The sequence below is a fragment of the Thermobia domestica genome, chromosome 7, assembly GCF_964235325.1.
Source record: "Thermobia domestica chromosome 7, izTheDome1.hap1.1, whole genome shotgun sequence".
In the NCBI taxonomy this organism is placed as follows: Eukaryota; Metazoa; Arthropoda; class Insecta; order Zygentoma; family Lepismatidae; genus Thermobia; species Thermobia domestica.
In genome coordinates this window covers 239,123,901-239,148,816 of record NC_137460.1, presented here as the reverse complement: position 1 = coordinate 239,148,816, position 24,916 = coordinate 239,123,901, and the positions used below count along the sequence as shown (strand labels likewise).

Here is a 24,916-nt window from a genome sequence, read left to right as displayed (position 1 = left end):
CACTAGTTCCCAGTGTTCCAACAGGAGTTAACAGTACTTTTAAAAGGGTATCCCAATAGTAATGTGTTCTATACATTTCTAAGGACGGGAATTCTGTTGGCTCTACCTTTGTCACCGACGAGGGAAGCTCAGATTGCCAATTCCATCGCCTAAGTTCAGCTTTTACTGCGGAATTAACTGCTGTTATGCTTGCCTTGCACCATGCTCTCACGCTTTCGTTACGTCGTGTGCTCGTTTGCACCCATTCTCAGAGCACGGTTCAGTGTCTACAGAGTGTGTTCAGTAAACACGCCCTCGTTCAAGACATTCTTGTGAGATGCCACCAACCACGGCAACAAGGTTGTGTCCTCGTTGCCTGCTGAGTGCGGGGTCATGTCGGCATTCGGGGAAACAAACGTGCTGACACAGCTGCCAAGAACGCCGTCTTGGCTGAATTTGCCCTGGAGCATAGCGTTCCTTGCTCTGACTTTTGTCGTTATTTTTCCAGGTTGATGCGCTCTAATTGGCAAGACGATTTGGACGAAGCGCATGAAAACAATTTTCACGACTTTAAACCATTGCTCGAGGGGTGGTTCATATCCTCTTGGGCTAGTCGTCGAGATGAGGTGCTCCTGGCACGTCTACGCATTGGACACTCTCATCTGACGCATGGTTACCTATTACGTAGTCTGAACCGTCCGTATTATGAAGGATGTATCGTCCCGCTGGGTATTCGGCACATTCTCGTCGAATGCCCTTAATACTCAGAACTCAGAGAACGTCACAGACTGCCTTGTACCCTTGACCGAACTTTGAGGGATGATAAGTGTTGCGTTCGTCGAGTTCTTGGTTTTATACATGCTTCTGTTTTTGCTGACATTCACTGAGCATTTTAGTATGTTATTACTTCTTTCATCTTTTCATTGGTTCTGTTTTGTCCTTTCTCACATTTTATTGTTTACGTATTTATTGTTCGTGTTATAGTTTTATCTTTATTCTTTTACGTATTTTTGTGTTTTATTATGCGACGTTTTCTGTCTTCGTTTTTATATTGTTCTTTAATTTTTACATGTGGGCTGTCTGTGTTTGAGCAGCTGTATTAATTGAGACGGGGACATAAACCCTTCCTGCTGACATCCCTATTACTCATCTACACATTCATTTATTCATTCAACTGCATGTAATGGAATTCATGTTCAAAACCTGTGATGGAGAGCCACATCAATTCAAAGGAATTTCCTTCTGGTTTATGGGGGTCACAGACTGGACCACGCCAGTTTCCAACGTTGGTTGCAGCGTTTTAAAAAACCTACACTTTCCAGATCAAGCCAGAAAATTATTTTCCTTTTTTGAATAGTTCGGTTTCATTTTTAGATACTTCTTGGAACATGGCTCCATATTAACTAGGGTCTTTATTGTTTGGCACTAGAAAAGGTAGAGTTCTCTCCAGCGGAGACCGGAGCTGCACCATGATAATGTCAAGCTCACACAGCTATGATTAAACAACAAAATTATGAAAATGTGATAGGAAGTCATCCCTCAGCGTCCTTATAGTCCGACATTGGCTCATACAAATTTCTTCCTGTTTCATCATCTGAAGGCCCACTTACAAGAAAAAATATTTCACAGTGACCTGGGTATCATTTCTTGTGTGAAACAATGCAGTAAAAAGTAGCAATCTGAATTGTACCAAATAGCATTCAAGGCATTTAAAGAAGGTTGGATGAGATGCGTCATAGTGGATGAAATCTCATTGAATGTCATGGTCTTGTAGCCAAAGGATCAAAGTCTGTACATCTAAAATTTCATGATCATAAGGCAAGTAGTGTTAGTATTATAACCATCTTTGCGAAGCGTATTCAAGGTTCCTTGCAGGATGATGTCATTCGTTCTTTGTCTTCGTTTTGTTTGTTGATTCTCGTTTTTCTGTAAGAATCTTTTGGTAACAATATTACACGTTGGCTCAAAAAGAAAATTAGATAATGGACGTAGACCAATCATATCCTGAAGAAGTAATTCTTTTCTAATTTCATTTCAGTAGATTATTATTTGGCAGCATTGATGCTGTGCACATCAGTGATCAGCAGAGGTCAATTTTGTTTGTTGGAAATGGGCGCTGATTTTCTTATTTCCCTGAAACAGTCTTGGTGGATAAATAGATTTATTATTTTCATCGACGTAGATAATAGAGAAGGTAATACTTTTCATTTCTTTACAACATAAATATATTTATGATGATGTTTTCAGTTGCTAATTTTAGCTTTATTGATTACTAAGGCTAACAAACTATTGGTGCCACTGGAATGTTTATATTACTGCTGGCATTCCAATCTGGTTTATTCTCTATAATCGCAATAGAACTAGATGATATAAAGAACTAGAGATGCCTTTTCATATGTCGCTGAGTTGATTCGAGCGTGCTCTTGATTATTGTAGCATTCAATTCGAGATATCTTCTCCCAAGACGGCGTATTCCACAAGTTTCAGCCAGCTGATATGTGTAAACAAACAAAACGCGCATATCAAAATTCTAATTGTATTCAATATACAAGCATCAGATAACGTTTAATAAAGGTTATTTAACCAAAACTGTGTTAGTGTATTCAGTGGGATTATCAGAGATAGCAAAGATAAAAGAAAAAGCAATTTAAAATGTAACTATATTTGTTATAAAATATGGAAATACTTTAATAATTATGTTTACTTGAAGTATCGCAAGCCGAACATGTTTTTCGAACGTGCAGGACTTCTCCGACACTGTAGTAAGGTAGGGTGACCAAGCATCCCTGGAATATCGGGATCGTCCCGGAATATACGGCATCAGGAAATTTTTTTTCGGGACGCTAAAATTTTCGGAATTTAGTTTTAAAGTAGATTTTATGAAATTATATATATAGAGAGAGAGTCAGTAAAAATAGAGTATTACAAGTTAATATCCCGCGAATTATGTGTCGAACAAGAAAAACGTTCAGGGCCAATGTTCAGTGGAGAGGGACCAGTAAATGGATGACACGCGCTGACTCTCCGCTCCCCGATTTTGGAGAGGGGGTGAAAGTAAAATTTTCAAATGGTGCCATGGGTCTGCTGATACCGCGTTCGATAGGTCATTGAAAACTTAACAGCTTTGTACCATTTTTTTGATTACGGGTACCATTTTTTTGATTACGGGTACCATTTTCAAAATGGCCGCCAAAAATGTTAAAATGTTCAAATAGAAAGCGCAGCGAAAATTAAGGCCCAATGTACAGTACAAAGGGCCTATAAAATTGGTGAAACAGGAGGTGAACATTTTGGGGGGAGGTGAACGAGAAACTTGCAAATAGCAACATGGGTTGATGGATATCTTCTAGAGATCGTGGAAAACCAAACAGCTTTTATAGGAAACAGTGTATGATAATGAGCAAGCCTGTTTCGAAAGCATTACCACAAGGTAATAGTGGAATAACGTGGAATAGTGGAATAATATCCTGTGAAATAGTGGAATAATGTTGAGTTCTAACGGGTATCTTCGATACTAAATTGATTGTCGGATTTACGTTGGTGTACGCAGGTCCAAAAATCAGCCAACAAAAGTGCTACTGGGATTTGGCCCCACTGTGTTATACATAATCCAAGTGGCATTTGGCACAGAATCGATGGATGGATGATTTCCACCTATTTACTGTACTAATATACGGCACCTGAATCTTTAAAAATTGATAATTACTACTGGGAGCGACTCGTTACGATTGATCCATCGATGCTGTTACCGACTTGCTCGGGATTTTTACCTGGCATACTCTAAACCAAAATAATGAAAAAAGAAAAAGTCGTTATGTAGTTTCCGACAACAGTTTCTACCGTAAAAGAGATCGAAAGTTGTTATCCATTTTGGTAATTAGAACCTATTTTTCCATAGTTAGGGTTGCAAATAAGACGGTACACAATATTTACCATTTTTTAAATCGATAATTATGAAATATGGTAATTAATTACAATATAATTACTAATTAAAGGGTTATTTTCATTTCCAAAGTTTCAGTCCGATGAAGGATATTAAAACTACCAATCCTACCCCAAAAGATAAGGTTACACTTTCTGTATGACATGAAATAATATGTAAAGCACCATTTACCAAAAAGCCTAGTATTTAGTAATTCATTGAATCATAATTGAATTGGTAGGGAATCGCATAATTAAAAAAAAATAAGTATAAAATTGTTATTGGTAAATACAAGTTTGCAAACTATTTCAAGTCATACTGGAAGAATAACAATCGTTTTCTGCAACGTTCTTAGTTTGAATTTCCTTCGTTTATTTGAAAATTTGGCAATAAAAACAACCTTTTAATTAGTAATTACCTTGTAAGCAATTTGTATATTTAACAAAATAATGACAAAATTCTTAATATTGTGTACCTTCTTATTTGCAACTGTAGTTAATAGAAAATACGTTTTAATTACGGAAATGAATAAAACCTTTCCCTCTTCTTAAGGTATTCAATACAAAACAAGGGGACATCGATATGTTTATATAACCAAGATGTACTTTCTTTAAAATTATCTCATGTTTCTTCATTGCTCTTCTCTTGAAAATATGGTAACTGTATTTTAGCTCTTATATTCAGTGAACTATGCTCCTTTCTGATCTTTCAAGCTGACGGTGTTGTGAGCATGTGTGGTGTGTTAGTGTTTTGTTTGCCAAGATCTTAATAATCACCTTTCTTTAAACCTAAATAACTAAACATTGTGGGAGTGTCTCGGTACAGTTATTCCGCCCTAATTCATGCAAAAAAAAAAAAAAATGAATATTTCGGACGAGGGCGTATATTATTGTATATTTCTGATTTAATGTTTAAATCTTCCTTTTCTTCATCAAAACAAACGTCACAGCGTTTAATGTGTACAACAGCCACTTAGTGTGAGATGTTTTTAATTCAGTTCTTAGATTTTGTAAACGAATCATTAATTTCTGAAACAATAACTCCAGAGACAATGCTTTTTTTCAGGAGAGATTTTCTTTTTTTAAAACAAAAAAAGAGGAATAAAGTCAGAAGAAAAGTAAAATGATCTGAAACTCATCACTGATTTACTGACAAAAATGGAGTTACGTTTTTTACTAAATAAGAGGCACGTTTCTATATGAAAATTCATGGACATTCTCCCAAGGATAGTTCATTCGATTTTACCACCTAAATATTGTCTCTGGGGTTAACGATGTTCTATAAATAAACGATTCAAATGCTGAATTAATAAAGCATTTAACCTGGAGGGGCTATTGTACACAACATTAAACGCTGTAAAAACTTCCCTTGATGCGTAATAAGTTTTGAATGTTAAATGCATAAACACGGCATGCATATTCGCCCGTATCCTAAATATTAAAGGTTCTGAGGACTGAATACATGGACTGCTTACGGGAAGAATTACTGTACCGAGAGGTGCGCAATGTGGTAAGGCAAACAGGGAAATGCCATCTCACTTCTAACAAAGAAAGTCATGGACACTCGGATTCAGTGTGAAAGAAAGGAAAAAAAAGTAACCTGAGTCTGTATGCGAAGTTGTTTAGTTTCCGATCTAGGGTATGCACTAAAACTAAGAAATGAGAAATAATCGTGCAATCTCAATTCGTCGCCATTTTAATTCGTAGGCAAAAATTATACTTTCTCTATGAGGTAATACCCTCCTTCCTTCATTGTAATTTCCTACCTTGTATAGCATCATTTGATTAAAAATATCCCTTGATTTCATTATTTTCTTTTTAATCTCTTTTCGAAAATCACTAGTCATCTTCAAAACTGAATTCCCATATTAGAGTGTCTTAGAAAAGGAAACGAACTGGAGACAACTTCCTAAGTTAGAGCACCCCTTAACTTCACCCTTCCTAACTTTACGAAAACTACAAAATCCAATCCCAACATAATGACGTAATAACTGCGAGTAAAGCGGGAAGTATGTTCCTAGTAACCATGCGGATTATTCTTAGAAAATTGAATATTTCTTTCACATATTTGAATTACGAGCCAATTCATTTCCAGGATTTACGCGCTAGCAATCAATGCATATTTTTGCACACACTGTAGTAATCTGAATTCGAATACCATACATGATTCCGCAATATCCGTACACTATTGCAGTACGTTATGCATTCTATCGCATTTTCATGAGCACAATTATACTAGTGGCAAAGCACCGCAAACTTTTTGTTCATTTCAGTTACTACAATCACTATTGACTACATACCAACATAGCAATTCCTTTACCGTAATTACATTTTGTTTTCTTTAAAATGACTAGAACGAAGCCAAAATGGCAAATGTATTTTCTTAAACTTGGGTCATAGAGTGCGTTCCGTATACGTCAGTAAATGAATATATGATTTACTTTCCATATAGTTATATTCAATATTGAGTTGTTCATTTAGGTTTCAATATATATATATATATATATATATATATATATATATATATATATATATATATATATATATATATATATATATATATATATATATATATACAATGCTTCAGAAATACAGAAATGTCGAGAGGGAGTGGGTAAAGATCGGCCTTTTTCGCCTATAAGATTGCTAATAGAACTCCAACTGACCAAAACAGTATATATTTTAAAATTAACAAATATATAATTTTAAAATATATATACTGCTTTTAACAGTTGGAGTTTTATTAGTAATCTTGAATTTTCCAAAGCTACAATGAATAATTTACAAACTGTAAGATTCATGATTAATGAGCGTTCATGAAAGCAAGTAAATGCCATGAATGTGAAGTACAAGTCTTAAAAGTTGCAGTCTTAAAAGTCAAGTCACAGATAGAACCCCGCAAATGAACTTCTTTTAATTAGACGCCAATTTTTCTATGAATTGTTCGATAAACCATAAGGGAATTGTGGGGAACTCCGACATGGTAAGTGGTTTCTTGGCCAAAACAGAAAAGTACAATTCTTTACAACAGTGTTTTATACTTGCAGTTGAAGTATATTATTTAACAAATGGATGACATGGTAACCGTACATGTAGCACATTCACAACTGTGGAGAAAAATGTAAAAGTAAACCACGCAACATACCGATGTTTCCCACAACGTGTGGTTAACTTCAACAGCTCCTTGGGGGAACACCGACAGCTTAGAAAGTTTAGTTGTATGTAATGCAGGCAGCATATGAAATAATCCTAATGTATACGAAAAAGCAACAGTTTATAGTGAAATAATACAAGTATGCTATATTGCCACTTTTACGTTTTTAAGTCAGAAGGATACAAATGAAAGTCAAACAAAACTTCGTTCTTTCTGGATCTGTTCTAATCACTTGACAGACAATCGTCACATGTAAAATAATGGTCATCGGCATTAGAAACACATAGTTCATGATACGAGCTACTGCAACCCACACACTGTACTCAGTCCCCACCATTAGGGCTCTCGTTGTATTGAACCTTACATATGGGACAAACATAGTTGCCATTGCGTTTGCACAAGGATTGCGGTTCTTCGAAGGTTCGATGGCTTGGTCTAGAAAATAAAACCTTTCGAGTGCTCCTCTGGTTAGCCTTACTGCGCAAATGTATTTTTCGAAGACCATCCATATACTCTTCAGACGTGACTATTGTTCCACCTTCATTTAATCTGTTTCTGCTCCTTTTTCTTTTGAGACGCACCACTGTTTTTGTAGATTTACAGGTCAAGTCATGGAAAGCAATAGACGGAGTTGCCTGTGAAGTTGAAGGAACACTGCTTTCTTGTCCTTCAACGGTGCCTCTTTGAAGATTGTCATTTAATGAATGAGATAAAGATGGCAAAAGGTCACTATCTGTAATTTGAATTGATCTAGTGGGTAAATTCCTGTTGATTTGAATCCACTAACACCAGTACCAACACACGCAGCTTTGTTGATAAGATGTCCAAATTGTATTTTTGGAATAGGCTTCCCTGGATGAGCATGTACGAACAACTTCCATGTATCATTGTAAGGGGTTTAAGAAATGCAACGTCAAGGGGCTGCATTTTGTGCGTAGGATGTGGAGGAAAGCAAATCATATGAATATCATGTTGCAATGCATGTTCAAGAGCACGCACATCCTTGTAGTGAGGCCCATGACCGTCTGACACAAGCAAAATTGGTCCTTCTGGTTTGTGAGATGCCAGGTGATCCAAAAATATGTGGAAAATGACGGATGTCGTGTAGCCTGTCCCTGACATTTCTACTCTTGTTCCTGGTGGCATTCCTAGTAGAAATTCTTCATTCTTTCTCTTCCCTTTCATAATAATAAGGTAAGAATTGTCCAGTGGCTGATACACAAGCTGCAACAGTAACAGTTTCTCCCTTCTCTGCATTTGTTTGAGAATGAATCTTCTTCTTTTCCCTCACTGATGTTACCCTTCCTGGTTTATAAACAAGCCGCAACCCTGACTCGTCACAATTGAAGATGTTACCTGGTTTCAGCCACAAATGTAAATCGTCGTAGCACTTACTTCGTTGGGAGAAGAATTTACCAATATTTTCTTTTGTTATTGCTTTGACTCGAGTGAATGACAAAGCTTCGGCTTTCCGAACACTTAGTTTTGGATGTCTAGACAGGAATGAATGAACCCATTCATATCCTGCCATTTGAGCGATTTTGTTAAAAAGGTGTGGTATCTTATTTTTATCTGAGAACTGATAGGCTACATGACATAAATCATTGATCGTTAACCCATTGCGATATGAATCTAATCGATGAAAACGTTCCTCGAGTTCCTTCTCTTGCTCAGTTGTAAAGGTCATGTGTTCTCCTAATATTGGACGCGAATATCCACAGCGTATCTTGTCTCTCAGTGTGTTCCTAGAAACATCATATGCACGAGCAGCAGTAGCCAAAGGCATATCATTTTTCACTGCGTCGATAGCAGTACTCATCATCTTAACAGTCCACTGGCATTTTTATGATTTTCCTTTATAGTTCCGTACCATATTCGCACCCTAAAAACAACATGCACGATTTTAAGTTTGTTGCTTAACTATATCCATCTAAGGCACAAAAACATTACCGTTCACAAAGTGTCGAAGTTCCCCGATTTTCCTATGTCGGAGTTCCGCATAATAGCACATTTGCAATTTAGAACATTTTAGGTACAGTTAGCAACACTGCACGGGCAAATGATTTGTACGCCATTACTGAGCTAGGAGATTGTGCCACTACACAATGCTCAATAAGCAACAACTCGCAGTGATTTTGATAGCACTTTCAGTATAATAATTTTATAAGACACATATATTTCCGGATGAATGAATTCACCTCTGCTCTTTTTGTGCCCTTTCCTATCCTAGTAAATTCAACTGTAATGGCGAGACTTTCCACAACATATCTTACAGCTTTCCTGCATCCACCTCGATAATCGGTAATTTTTATTGTCCTTCAACTAAAAGTTACAGTGTTGCTAACTATGAAGTGTCAAGAGTTCTCCACAATTACCTTATATATCTAAACATATAAAAGCGAAATGCCATTGGCTGACTGATACCTTGACATATCACTCAATGATCCACGCCAAGCGAAAAGCACTGAAGCTAGAACGATGAAATTTGTTATTCTTGAAACAGATTCTAGAACTCATTTAAATTGCACTGCCTAATAATCTTTTCAGTACATTCACAGATTTTCATCACATGATTTGACATGATGATAACATCCCTCTATTTTTTAGGTTTACAAATGCATTATTATCCTCAAAGCCATTATCTGCATACAATGCTAAAATGCACCTTTTGCAATGAACTTGCTTTTCCAAAGATTTAACAACAAATACTGTAATATATGAAACGACAAAAATAATAAATGGTGACAACGAAATATTCCCAAGCAAATCGCACAAATCTTGATAAAATTCAGTTTCTGCAGTAAAATCTGTATTTTCTCTCTATCTAGAATCTTTAACAATTTTTCAATTCTCAGAATCAGTAGTTGATGGAACACTAACCATATCAATGTCCAACACACTGTCAATCTCAACTTAATTCACAATTTCCGCGAGAGGAGGCCAGCACTCGACTTCCTAACAGAAGTTTCTTTATGGCTGCTTTGAACTTCAAACAAGTAGAATTGTTATTACAACCGCAGAGCCTTCTTAACATTCCAATGAACAATTCAATGTGATGTTGACTTAATTTCTATATTAGCAGATAACTCATCTTGCCTGAGACAACCAATTTTGTGTACAGTTCTTCTGCACATTGAACACAAACAAGAAATCAAATTAAAACTGCATTTTTCTTAAAAGATTCCAGTAGTACGTGGTTTCTATCACGCAAAGATCTTATATAGTCTGCAGCTTCTTTCGCGGGTGCTTTGAATGTCATTCATATTGGACTTTTCGAATTTAGTGTGTCAAATAGCCTATCAAAGATCCTGATGAATTTACAGGTAGGTCCAACATTTTTAAATTCGCGGAGATGGAGTTCATTCTTGCAAAATTCCAGCATATCTGCTACAGAAGAACTTAGTGTTTGTGTGGCCAATTTAACTTTCATTCTTTCCTTCTGCGAAAATAGGTGAGCTTTGATTAACTTATTTGCTAAATGAAGCCCTTCTAAGGTCTGAATTTCATCCACTCATTCGAACAATTCCTAGCCTATGATTCCTTCTTCACCATTAATCAAGATCATGATCGACTAGTTTTGCCAGTGTTCTTTAAGAGAAAATATTCTAACACACAACAGTTAAAAATCTGGTACATTATTATGGTTTACAGTGTCAACCCTGTCAAATAGTTAAGGACCTCAAGTGTCTTATAAGTGGATGGGGAGATTGGTGGTTGGAGTAAGACGTGTTTAAGAGAGTTCCCAACTGAAGAACCCCCATCATTGTGTGTGTGCATTAACAATGGTGGGGACTTTCCAATCTAGATCTTTCTAATTTGTAGTACGAAACCAGAAGCAACTATGTTTGTAAGAAGTGCATAAACTTCACAATAACCCTGCAAAACTTGACAATTAGTAACATTTTGGTCCTTGTAAAGTTTAAAAACACTACAGTTACTAATGGTATACATATAGTGGGCTACGTATTTATACCTCTGCCATATATTGTATTACTAGTCGTGGTTTCAGCTCTGCTCTTGTGGTTTTTAACTAATCGTAATCCCTCCAGTAGTGCAGATGTAAGCGAAGCGGAAGTTAAGAAAATGTGTGGAAGGCAAACTTGAAACAAGTGCCTAAAAATCAAGGTTGCTTTTGAACATTACCAAATTCTATACTCCGTTGTCTACACTACATTTACGTTGTCTATTTTGCGCTTCACGATACTAAATCAGAAATAATTATTTTAAAAACCAATCGCTACGCCTGTGATTTATAACTAACAAATTCCACCAAAACAAAAATAATTATATACTATATACTGAATATAAATGTTCTATTTGGTAGAACCGTCTGCTAAAGTCAACGTGAACCCATTTACAAATATACTTTTTTGTGTAGAATATCGATTATTGTCAATTTTAACGTAGGCAAAGTAGGCCTAATCCTTCCACAACTAAACAGTTGCCTTTCCAAGGCGTCACAAAACACTTGTATGTTACAGAATTTTGGCAAAATTTCCAACAACTCATAAACATATTGTTCAATAAATACGCAAACTTAATAATAGTTTAACAATTCTCTAGGTAGTAGTCTTTACGAGCCTTTTGACAGTGTAAATACTATGCATATGTCTAGTCACCCAATATTATTACAAGTACATAACCACATTATATTACAGAGTAAAAGAGGAAAGAAAATGACTTACCTTTGACATATGAAATTGCAAAGAACATCCATTTTTTTTCGTTGTAGAATTTTTCCTAGGAGCACAGACAATCAACAATAGAACAGACAGCAATTACTATGGAGCATTGAGATGCTATGAAGTTTTACGTGAAAAACACCTCTTTATCCATTTCGAATATGGCGGATGGGTTCGATATATGCGAGTTCGATACCATCAAAGATCTCGCATCAGGGCATCTCTAGTTCTTTATATTACCTCAGTGTCGCAGGATAGTGCGTAACTTAAATTGCAAAACTTGTTCTTTTCAATCATCCTTATGAAGTAGAGTATTGTGTTTTGGAGTTCTTTGAAAATTTATGTCGGAATTAGAAGTTGATTTACCCATGTATTCAGTTTCAAATGTAATTATATATTTTGAAAAATTATGTCGCCACAACTTTGTTGCTGTTCGGACGGAAAATTTATTCAAATTCGCAGCCTTTATCAAAGAGGGCAAAATTGTGCCAAGACTGTTCTGGCGTCAGATAAAGTGGAACAAAGAATAAAAATAACAGTAAAACAACCTCTAACTGGTGGTAAGATCAAATAATGACTCTAAAAATAAGAATGTTGGACATTAATTAGTAAAGGAAGGAGCACCAAATGATCATGACCGTCAGTAAAACACATGGATCTGCAATTAAGAGAAAAATAAACAAAAAACAAAATCACAATCGTAATCAGTCACTAAGTATAAGAATAAATAGTTACCATAAGAATAAATGATAACATTCTGTATTTTTCAATTTTTGCTTCTCCTTTTTTAAACTATAAATACTAAAGATAGGTTAATATCATGCTGCAACAAAAATTTCATGAAAAAACCGCGAGTTTTTCATCAGTACTCGCAAGTGAAAGGGCAAACAAAGAAAATAATATGGAATCTTTGAGTTTTACGTCCCACGCGTATGCCGGTTAGGCTAAAGAAGACGGAGGGCAAGTAAGGAATGTAGGTTCATTTAATATACAATTTTAAAACTGTGATCCGAACTTCGCAATTCCCCTACTTCACATCGATCAATTGCCGTGGTTGTAATTGTATAATTTGACTTTTTTTTTGGTATTTCTAGCGTGGCATCAATTAGCAGCTATTCATCGCACCGTAAAGAAGGTATCTGAATATGTTCCTGTTTCTGTAAGATTTAAAGATGATGAAAGTGCATATTACTGCAATGATGATGGTATACTTTTCTGGATTCGTAATTTGAATGGTTCATCAGCCACAGATGTCCAGGATGTAAGTACATAAACTTTATCTTAATGTATACACATAATGTTAATCCATTAAGAAGAATATTTATCCGTTGCGAGTTTAATAAAAATATTTGTGTAATACAACGTGGAAACCTACATTTTCAATTATGTGCATTTTTCAACTCCGATATCCCATTTAGTAATCAAGATCAAATGATGTTTTAAAAGTTGATATTTAATGTTTTTCTTTGAATTGTCCACGGTCTTGGAAATTTAAAAGAGATTCCGAGAATAATTTTATCAATGCTAAATAATTTTGTGTCTTTATATGAGATCATTTTAATAAAACATTTTTCTACACTTTATGAAAGTTCCGAGAAGAGCGATCTGTCAGTCAACATTTTCAATATCAAAAGATCGATATGGAAACGTTCCTATGCTTCGTTACTTTTTTTTTTACTTCGTTATGCCACTCACCACTATCTTCGAAGGCATTCTCCCCATACAATCTAATACTTTCGTATAGACAAGATGGTTGGACAAGCTCCACGATCTCGTTGTGTCGATCCAACCTTCCAGACTTAAGCGCGATGCACTTCGCGATAACGTGTTCAGGCGTCTCCACTTCGAACAACAACTCATACACTAGGCATCAATGGTTGAATCAGCTCTTGCTAAGACAATGGGCAAACCGACGGTGTTAGCGGAGCTGCAATGCATTAATGAATGCCAATTCGTAAGCAGGCGGTGAAAAAAAGCGTTAGGGACAGCCACCACCGAAGTATCTCGCGCTTTTATCCTCACACTCGAGGCCAGTACATCTTGTTTGCCTTTTTTTCTCAATCTGCGAATCCAATTTTTCCGTGGGCTATTGCCCTACCTCTTCTTTATCTTAGCGAACTGCGTTCGTCTGGAGTTCCAACTCCTACATCAGATAAGTTACTATTGTATCACTGCCTTCTAAGAACTTAAGCCAGTTCTAGGCTACGCCAAAGGGAACATTTCTTTGAATGTTACGGATGGCAAAGCCACCGTCTTTCCGTGGCGTGTAGAAGACAGTCCGTGGTGGATAAAATATCTGCTTTACAGAATTTATTTGTTAATAGTAGTGAAATACGGCGGTAGTACACCTTTGCAGAGAGAAAATTTCATAAGTCTCTTCTTAGGTTGCGATAAGGAAAAAGTATTCTTTTAACCCGTATTCAAGGCTGTAAACACTCATTAGTGAATAGCAGCTCCCTACGAGAACTTTAACCCGTGACGACAAAGTCATGAAATAACATTTCATATTATAATATAATTTAGAAAGTTGAATCGTGATAATGGAGAAACCGAAGGAGATAGCGAAACGAAACTGTGCACGATGCAATTAGAGATAGTACACCAGCCAATGTATTAACGAACATCAACAGGTAAACAGTGGTGCCAAGTTGCCAATAGAACTTTATACTTTTGTAAATCGAATGACCTAAATTGTATATCATCATTGGAAGCAATAATGACAACGAAGACAAATGAGGTGGTAAATGCTGATCAACGATGCAAGCTTTTCGAGAAATAACGTGAAACATGTGTTAAATGCAAACGCCATTGGCGCACACAGGGTGTAAGATACTACAGTTTTGTACACCTGAAATTAAATATTGACAAAAACTGTTTACGCTGACTCAACATTCAGAAGATTGCAGTGAAAATTGTTGATATCAACAGAAAAGAAAGGTTGAGTTTGGAAAACGTACAATAACTCGGAAAAGGTCACTACTGTAGTATGGTTTAAAACTATAATGCAAGGTGGTAGAGCATAAGATGTAGTACAGTTGTTATTTGAGATTTTAAGTCATATACTCATCGAGATATTCGGTATCTTGTTGAAGCAGAGAAGTGTGGTTTGTAAACGATGGCAGCACTGCACAGTGGACTGGAATCCTAAAAATCAGGGCCCTATTCCACTATTGAACTTTGTGCTTTGCAATTTGCAGCAAATTTTATGTTCCACGAAAAAATATTTCTGTAAACTGAAATGTGCAAAGCGAAAACTTGCAAAGATTTTGCAGAAATATCTGACTTTTGTTCCACCATCATCCTAAAACTGAAAAATGCAAAGGTATAGTTTGCAAAGTTGTGTTATATTTTGCAAAGAGAAGTTTCACTTTGCCTGAATGATTTACTAAGAGCCATTGTCGTTTGAAAATGTTTCGGAGGTATTATATTCATCAAGTGAGGATGAGATTCCTAGAAAGTGTATAAAAGCACATTCAACTACCACGGCATGAATTTAGTTCAGTTTAAAGAATGCGTTTGTTTGACAAGTGAGCAAGTAGAATTCGTATTGGAACACATTGGAAAACATTAACAAAGTAACACTTTAATTATTCAGATGCACACTTGACAGATACACAAGGGGAAACACTCTCCAAGTCCATAGCACAGGGCAAACTAACCAAAACCGAGACTTAGATAACTGTATATTCCTGTTTTAATTAATTGATTTGGACATATTTAACTATACAATAATAATTGTTTCTGAAAGCTAACTAAACTTATAATTTATTAGGTTTATTGCAAGAAACAATACCAACTACGGAAATGTAAAGTAAATAAAATTATTGTGTAAAATGCATTAAGTAAAGTACCATTTTTAAGCGATTCTGTAATTCTTCATAATAAACAAATATGTGCATCATGAAATCAATTGTGAAATAACATACTTGCAGATATATTTGCTTAAGGACAAACATGACTCCATTAACTTTTATGAAATCGGTACCACAGCACTTCGCAGTAATAATTACCACTAACTTGTTAAATGCTGGACTAAAGAACTCAGTTTAAATAAAATAGAAAAAACACATTTACTTTACTGGAAATTATCATTATGTTCTTGATGACAAGTGGAATCAATTTAAAATAATAATAATAACAAAAATGTCAGTACAATAAAAATAGGAAAAAAGAACATGTTTTAAGAAAGAAAAAATATAAATTTAAGGAAATTCTTACCTAATATACAAATGAACATAATCAAATAATATGAAGACGTTTTACAAATAAAAACCAAGACAGTAATTTAGATAATTATACTGTGCCGGTGCTGGGCCATCAGTTGTAGCTCAGAATAATCTCTAAAAGTACTCATAAAGTAACTATTGGGGATGGAGCTGATGCACAACACGGCACATAATAACTAAATTATGATTGAATTTAAATAAAATTCAAATGTTTCTAATTTTGAAAAATGATTAGTAGGGAAAAGGTGAGAGAGAGAGAGAGAGAAAGGTTATGATTAAAAGATAAAGGATGACCACTAGTCTGATAGATCCAACGAAGCTGGCGTCGTCCTAGTCATCTGGAACGATTAATGTTTTCCCTTGGAACAGCCTGGATAGTTGGAGACAGTCAACACCTGGATCCCTATCCTGTTGATCAGCAAGGAGCGTCGATAATGTGTCTTTATGATGATGTTCTCCTACACCTTCATTCTACTAGTCTGCTGAAGCTTAATGAGTCTGCGGTGATAAACCAACAGAATGGTACTCTTGACTATGGAGCTGGTTATTCTCCAACGGTGCGATCCGCTTCTCTCGTTGATCCTGCACTTATCCTAATCGTGTGTCGAATACCCCTTGTTGTTGTGTCCTCCTTGGTTTCGTGTCGCTGAAGAATGATGACTTTGGAGTTCAAAGAATCGGGAAGTATCAGGCTATGCTTGAAGGTATGCGGAAAGGAATGAGGAAACTAGTCGTGTTTATTAACAAATATGCGTTTACAAAAGCTGTCTGAGAATGTACAATCTTGATCAAAGTTTCCTTCCGATGAATTTTCAAAAGTTCATGATTCTGTCGTTGATAATGCAATTTAATAAAATAATACAAATTAGCGAATTAAATTCACAGTTACTTCTAATACACAGTCACTTCACAATACCTAAAAGATATCAAAAAATAGTAACATTCAAGAAGCTATATAAATTTATGAATAAGAAATATGCAGCTTACAATTACAATTTCATCAAGAAATCTAAACTAAACTTAGATAGAGAGATTACTGATAAAAATGGGATCAACATTAAAATAAGTGACATATAATATACGTACTTATTTTATTCAAAATATATAGCTGACAACACTTAACCTGCGATTTTTTAGAATGATATACAAACTTACTAAATCTTCAATATCCAGCATTAGAAGCACAGTTGGGGAAAAAAGCTGGTGCGAAAAATGATCACTTTTGATAGTGAAGATGACAAGACAAGAGATTCATTATGATTTAAAATTGTGTTATGAAAATAGATTAGTTGGATCTTAAAAGATTATCTTAAAAGGATAGACATGGATTAATAAGATTGGAATAATGATTGTAATCTAAATCACTAATTATAATAGAATTGGTTAAAACTACATGTAGAGGCACAGGTTGAGAATACGAGTAAGAATAAAGGGATAAACAAACGATATAGTGTGTGTATTTTAAATTTGGAACACTTACCAAAAATATCTAATCGATGTCACCAAATGCAAGACACATCTTTCTCCGCGTTATGATTCTTATTGTCAATGTTCTTCACCAGTCTTACTTTTGTTTCAATGTCGACATATCGTCAAATAGCGAAAGCATAGAAACCTTCTCCGACAAATACCACAGATGATGGTTAATTATTGTTGATGCGGTTTTAGAAATGGTTTGATTCACAATTTCGTAGGATTTTAGCGACTTCAGAAACAACAAATATTTATGAGTAGCTTTCACTGCACTTTGGCACTTCAGCCATGCTCTTATGAAGATTGTTATAATAAATAGACAAATGTTCCTTAATGCTTGTTACTCCTTCGCATTTAAGTGTAGTTCATGCCTAGGCAAAAACACTTTTAGTGAATAAATTGTGCGTGACATCCAGCGGCTTGATGCATTGCATCTAGCGAATGGATTTTGTATTGTCGTCCATAATCTCCACCACAAAACATTATGTTTAATTCTATAAGTTCACGATAATCACTTCTTATCTGTCACTCCAGTTTGTCGTACAAAACTGTCAACAGTTCCTTTGTTTCACACACAGCGGAATTATGTAGTATATCTTCACTGCCACTTTGGTTTGTATCACGCATTACAGTGTTCCAATTGCCTCTCCATTTCTTAAACGGTGGACTATCTGGGCTATTTGTGACATAAAACACTTTACTTTCAAAAACACTACGTGAAATTAGTTCGCATATGTGATGGAGACAAGGAAACAATAAGTGTCTGTCCAACTGTTCAAGGGGCTTAACAGCACCATTGATACGACCAGTAGTTGCTGCTGTTCTGTCGCAACACAGAACTTACACCTTCTCTTCTAGTCTCTAGTCTCTGAGTGCATCACATATAGCATGCGCCTGATTCCTTGCGGACGAACTTCGTAGTTTCGGAACTCCAATTATCTGTTCATTTTCTGCATATGTTACTACTATTGGCAGCCGTTTCTCTTTTGGGTCTCTAGCATTGCAGCGAGTAACAATTTACTATCCCAATGAAGAGTTACAAATTCAGGAACATGATTCTCAAATGCACATTTAATGGCATCGGCACATTTCTTCCTCCTTTTCCTCGATATCCTCGGATGGTGGACTTATTAATGGCAAGATCGTCAACGCTGTACCCGAGAGCTTCTGCTGCCGCATAAAGGACATAAACAAAATCTCTTATACTTCTGTCTAAAGCAGCAACCATTTTTGGTTTCAGTAGTTGTTTTCTTCCACGTCTTTTGACGTTCACTGTTGCTGAAGCGTGGAGAGACGCACAGAGGATATCGCTGTTACTACTAGATACATAATCTGATAACGTTTCACTTTCGTCTGACTAGAACCGACTAGCAATTGAAAACAAAGTTGTTGCCACAGTTTGCTTGTCACTTTGGTGTTCTGGTTGTTTCAGTTGTTTTTGCCTTGACGGTTTGTTCCTCGTTGTACGTTTCTTTACAACTCCCGGGTAACCTGCACGTCTTGGATTTCGTTTGCTCAGTAAAACTAGCTTATCGACTTGTAGTTTAATCATGTGGACTATATTAAACAGATTGTCCAGTTTCTTCCTAAATTCATTTTCAAGGAGCCTGAGTATATCACTAGACTTCTTCGCATGTTTTTCAACTTTCTCCACTGCGAGTACAGTTTCTGAAGTTCCATCGTACAATGGGGCAGTACTCTAGTTTGTAGTTTGGCATTACTCCAAAATATTATACATTCTCTCAAAACTAAATTTGCGCTTTCATTTACCGTCAACGTAACGTCCCGTATGTTAAGAAAAAGAGCACAGACAGTACTTGACGATTTACGGAAGCTTGTAACCATATGTTGCTCTTATGCTTTCTCCACTAAAAATACCTCTTTATTACTACTATGCTGAAAGCATGACATGATGTTTCAATACTACTACTGTAGTTCACACAACTGGGAACCACAGACACAAGTGTGCTGTTTGCATAACAATACAAAAATGCCTCGAGTTGTAGCATCTTCAAACAGCGAACTTGATACGACTTTCATTTCGGTATATTCACGGACAAGTTCGCACAGGTTAACATTCTCGTAGGAAACTGCTGTTTCACTAATGCATGTTAACGGTCACATAGAATACATTTCGCGAGTGTGTGTATCGTAACACGACATTATCATACATAAGGGACACCCTAATATATATACATACGTACATTTAGAGGCGTCAATCATAACATATTGCGTACCGCTTGACAGGAAAGTTGAGTGACGTTGTTCTGGTTACCAACATTAGAAAATTCGTATACATCTAAGCAATACGTGAAACACCCGTGAAATATCAAGAACATCTCTTATCATTTTGGACCCAAAGCTAAAATATGTTTCCAATATGCATTTATGTAATCAATGAAAGCGCATCCTTGCCTTCACAGAAGTAAGAAATATATTTGAGGTTATAAACAGATCCCTAGGTAAAAATGTGACACATCACAGAAAGCCAAGCTTTACTTATAACTATAAAGTCAATATTTTACCTCACGTTCTTGAGTCAAACCACGCCCATTTTATAAGTGCATTTTTCTGTATGTTTATATAATATGCTTTTCATCTAGTGATATGTAAGGACACACACATAATTATAAGTGATAATTTCATCATACAATGCTTCGAATACTTTGCTTCTCCTTAAGTTGACTTACCTTAACAGTCCGAGTAAACTCTGATTTTAAAAACGTTTACAATATTATTCTCCGGAGTTAACTTGCAAAGTTTTGGAAAAATACATGTTTTTTGTACTTGTCAGTATAGTTTCAGACTGATTAGTTTCACGTTGTATTTGGTAGATGTAGTTACAGAGATTCGCATGTTAGATGGTGATAGGTGTCTATAGTACAACTTCTAATTTATGTATAGAGGAAAAAATGAAACAAAGACCTTCAGTTGTTATGGACTTCAACGACACTAAGGGTGGTGTCGATCTCGATGACCAACATCTTGCAGATTATGCAAAACCCAAGAAGCGTGGCAAGAAATACTACAAGAAAATCTTCCTCCATCTCCTTGATCTAGCCGTATAGAATTCATATGTACAGTACAAAAATGTTGTGGCACCAAATCACATCTGGAATACAATCTTGAAATTGTAAGTGACATAATAAAGCTGAATTATAACCCATCCATGTCACCTAAATTTGGACGACCAAGTACACATCCAACTGTACTACGACTTCACCCATAAAGAAGAAGTCAAATCCTATAAGGCAATGCGATATATGTTCCAAAGTTCGTGACGCCCGTGGCAAGAAAATAAGAAGATAATTCTGTTACTGTTGTCCTGTCTGCAATGTGGCGTTATGTTTTGCACCATGTTTTTGCTTGTGCTATACAGCACCTAATATTTGAAATGTAGAAATATGTGTACCAAATGCACACGGTGGTTAATAAAGTGTTTGCTCCAAGTTAACTCGGTAACAAGTAACTAAATATACGATCTATGCGACCAATATTTGATTATTTTTGCCTCATTTAACCAAATATGAAATCACATATAATACAATTGTTGGCTAACGTAATAAACTTTATAATCGCGAGAAAGTAACATGATTTTGATACATATAATATTGCTCCGAGTAATCTCGGACTAATGGAAGACACTTTTTTAACTGAAATATCTTGGTTACGTTAAGTTGGGGAACCAAAATTGATTGATTGTAAGCTATTTCATGTAACGTAATTTTAAAAATAATCAATAAGTAAGTTTATTTTTTGGGACATCATTTGAAAAAAAAAGCCGTAAGGCAAGTAGTTAATTAAGTTTGAATAATTACAAGCTTACATTTTTTCTTTCAGATTCTTCTTTCCGCCACGCGTTCTAATATCTTCTTTTGCGAATATAATGAAAAAGAAATCGTTTCGTATGATAACCTGAATATTCCCTTCAGTAGCAGAATATTCGCTTTTGATTCAAAAAATACAACTGACTTCGTTACTGTATTTGAGATATACAATGTAAATGACCATACTTCAATAAGGAATGAAGTCGGAATTTGGAAAGTTTCTACGAAGAAGTGGTTCATGAGACAGAATTGTATTTGGCAGCGAAGAAGTGATTTATACGGCACAGAAATTATTTATATTCCGAATGAGGTATTTTCAGTTTTGTTATTTCATATTACTTAATACTAGGCTTTAGCATTGTGATTTGATTTTGGCGTCCACTTTCAAAAGCGAGGCTGTAGAGATATAGATATACAGTTTAAGGAGGAACCGAACTACAGGAGCTCCTGTTGGAAATCGAAATCGAGTCTCTCACGACAACATCGCTATCTTTAACCACTGAGCCACGAAGGACCACAGCATTGCGATCGAATTTACTACTGAGAGTGATTTTATCACAACCTCGTAACTGTAGTTGGCTGTAAATTTATAATTTAATCTTGAACATTTGTTAAATATTGATATTTGAAATATTGTATTAGGTCTGTCAAGTGTTCATTACATTTCTTCCTTGGTGTTATATTAGTTTTCAATTAGCCATCGTGAGAAGTATCTTCACAGTTTTGCAACAATTTACAATTAACCATGTAGAAATAGAGAAGCTCGTCAATTTATTTGTGGTAAAGTTCCTACTACTATTGCCATATTGGCAATTTTTTATTGAACTGAATCATTTCTCTGACCAACTGGCACTCCGAACAAAGTTGCAAGTACTCCTCCTTAGGTTAAGACATTCTCCTACTAGCCAAACACTCCTACTGATACGAAATACCTATAGTAAACACATCGTTTGCTCATAATCTACGATCAGTGGCAAGCGGATTGGGACCAGGCAGTTGAGAATAAATTACACGCTGTTAAGACGCTCGAGGAGACTGGCGTACGTATTCTTGCTCCTGTCGTCGAGATGAAGTGCTACTGGCGCGTTTGCGTACCGGACACTTATCTGACGCATGGCTACTTGTTGCGTGGATTAAACCGTCCGAATTGTGAGGACCGTATTGTCCTTCTGAGTATTCAGCACATTCTTGTCGAATGTCCTGAATACTCAGATCTCAGAGAGCGGCCAGAACATTAAAGTGGGGCCCAGAACAACGTCGTTCCAGCCCCCACCCAACTACGTCGAGACGAATTACGTTTCGTCCATCAATAGTCGGACAGCGATGTCCACGGTGTGGCGTCGGGTCCGCTCTCTTACTGGCAATACTCCTCCTGTTGATGTTCCTGCTTTAACAGTGAATGGTGTCTTAGTTACTCACCCTTCGGAGATAGCTAACACTTTGGGCCAGTATTTTGCTTCTATCTCTTAGCCTGCACATTACCCTCCTGCGTTCATTCCCCTTAGGGCCCGTTTAGAGCGGACATCGTTAACCCTTTATCGACTGTCGGGACTTGTAAGTCCCGGTGTTTCAAGGTTACGTTTCCTATTACGTAATAGCCCTTGTGTTGCCAGCAACCTGTCGGGACTAACAAGTCTTTCTTCAAACACTTCAAGGAACGCTCACAAGATGGTACAAGCTGTTTATGAGCGTTGCTGTGTATGTGTGACAAATACAATTTCGCGCGTTTGAAGCATGCTGTTTATTTGTGAGTCGTAGTCGAGTGTGTTCTGATTTAGTCTAGTTTTTGTGTAGTATTTGGAGCTTCAAACGTTCGTGGATTTTTTTGTTACTTGATCAGGAATAGTATAAATAATACAAATATAAATTTTAGCAGTTTTTGTATTATTGCGCGTATTATGGGGTAAAATTACAGGTGGACCCAGAAGTCCCGTCAGGCTTGTAGGCAGAGGCGGCATGAGGATTGACCTTTTCGGGCTATAAGTGGTGTGCTATATTTACAGTGAAATTTGTTTTCGGTAATATCTAAATAAGAAAAATGTTTTGCAAATACTTAATATTCCTCATTTCGTTGCCTCGGATATTCCAGGACGAGTATCCAAGCCCCTTGTATCACCTGGTGTCGCGTTGCCTTTAGTGTTTTTTCAATGTTTTTTCTTTCAATGAGAATGCCTTTTCTGTTATTCAAACGTCAGATGACTCAAGAACTACTCACTAAAGGACGTAAACACTGTCAGAAGCGTGGCAGACCAAAACAGGATTCATCATCAAGCGTGGGACCAATCAAGAGATGAACATCCAAATTTTCCGTAAGCAATGATATTAGGCTTCAAAATCGAGGTGCACATTGGCCACAATTCGTAAAAGAGAGAGCTAGATGTGAAATTTGTTCTTTCAAGAAGATTGAATCGAGACCACACTCCAAATGTGGACTGTGTAATGTGTTTTTATGTGTGAATGAAAAGAAGAATTGCTTCTTTGAATTTCATCATATGTGAGTAAATCAACGGAGACTGCTTCGAAAATTTGGATGTAACTAAACTCAAAAATGTTGTTATTATTAGTACTCAAATATCATTCACAATTCTGTTATATATACACATACGTAATGTTAGTTATCAAGAAACCTCCTCTGTATTTTACAAGTGATTCGTGCTGTATGTTACATTATCATTCAATATTGTACTGAAATTTTATTCAGTTATTATTTCTATGGTTATTTACATAATTGAAGAAGAAAAATCAGAAATTGTACATAAAGGTACAAACAATAAATCATGATCATAGTATTAACAATTGCTTCTAATTTTATCACTAAGACAGTAAAATTTATGATTATAAAGACATCCGAACTAAAAATATATTACAATTATTATGTTAACCCGTTTCTGCCTGACGGGACTTTAAAGTCCCTTAAGTGTAAACACGTGGCCCATGATGATAATCATCAAGTCGATCGATTTAATGGTTACTTGTACGCATTTAGAACCGAAATACGAAAAAAATATATTAAAATTCAAATTAATATTTAATTCGGGTCATAAAGGGTTAAACTTCCGTACCGCCAACAGCGAAGCCTACAATCCTCCTTTCACCCTTGATGAATTCGATTCTGCTCTTCGTGAATCATCCAATACTGCTCCAGAGCTTGATCGTATACACTACGAAATGTTGCGCAACCTCCCCCGCGATACACAGGTTGCTTTCTTGCAACTGTATAATCGCCTCTGGGTCGAGGAGTTTTTTCCACCGGGTTGGCGGGAGGCACTCGTTCTTCCTATCTTGAAGCCAGGCAAAGTCGCAACTAGCTCCACGAGCTACAGACCCATTGCTCTTACGAGCTGCGTCTGTAAGTTGTTTAAACGCATGGTCAACAAGCGCCTGGTGTGGTATTTGGAATCAAATTCACTTTTGAGCAAGTTCCAAAGTGGATTTCGTCGTTTCTGATCCACTACAGACAATCTCGCTTATCTTGAGGCTGAAATTCAAGACGCCTTTCTCCGCGGCGAGCACCTTGTAGCTATATTTTTTGATTTAGAAAAGGTGTATGACACTATGTGGCGTTACGGAATCTTAAGGCAATTACATGACTGGGGTCTTCGTGGCCATATGGCAGAATTTATTCGGAATTTTTTTCACGAGCGACATTTTCGA

At 36.2% G+C, this 24,916-nt stretch overlaps 1 protein-coding gene across 1 annotated transcript in view; it reads left to right on the top strand.

The window, feature by feature from the left end:
* Positions 1-1,891: 1,891 nt before the first annotated feature.
* LOC145689026 (uncharacterized) overlaps positions 1,892-24,916 on the top strand; it is a 135,615-nt gene continuing 112,590 nt past the window's right edge. The window contains exons 1-3 of the mRNA XM_081763164.1: positions 1,892-2,173; positions 12,831-12,997; positions 21,276-21,572. Of these exons, the coding sequence (XP_081619290.1) occupies positions 2,041-2,173; positions 12,831-12,997; positions 21,276-21,572 (597 nt within the window). The 5' untranslated portion in view covers positions 1,892-2,040. The remainder of the gene's footprint in view (positions 2,174-12,830; positions 12,998-21,275; positions 21,573-24,916) is intronic.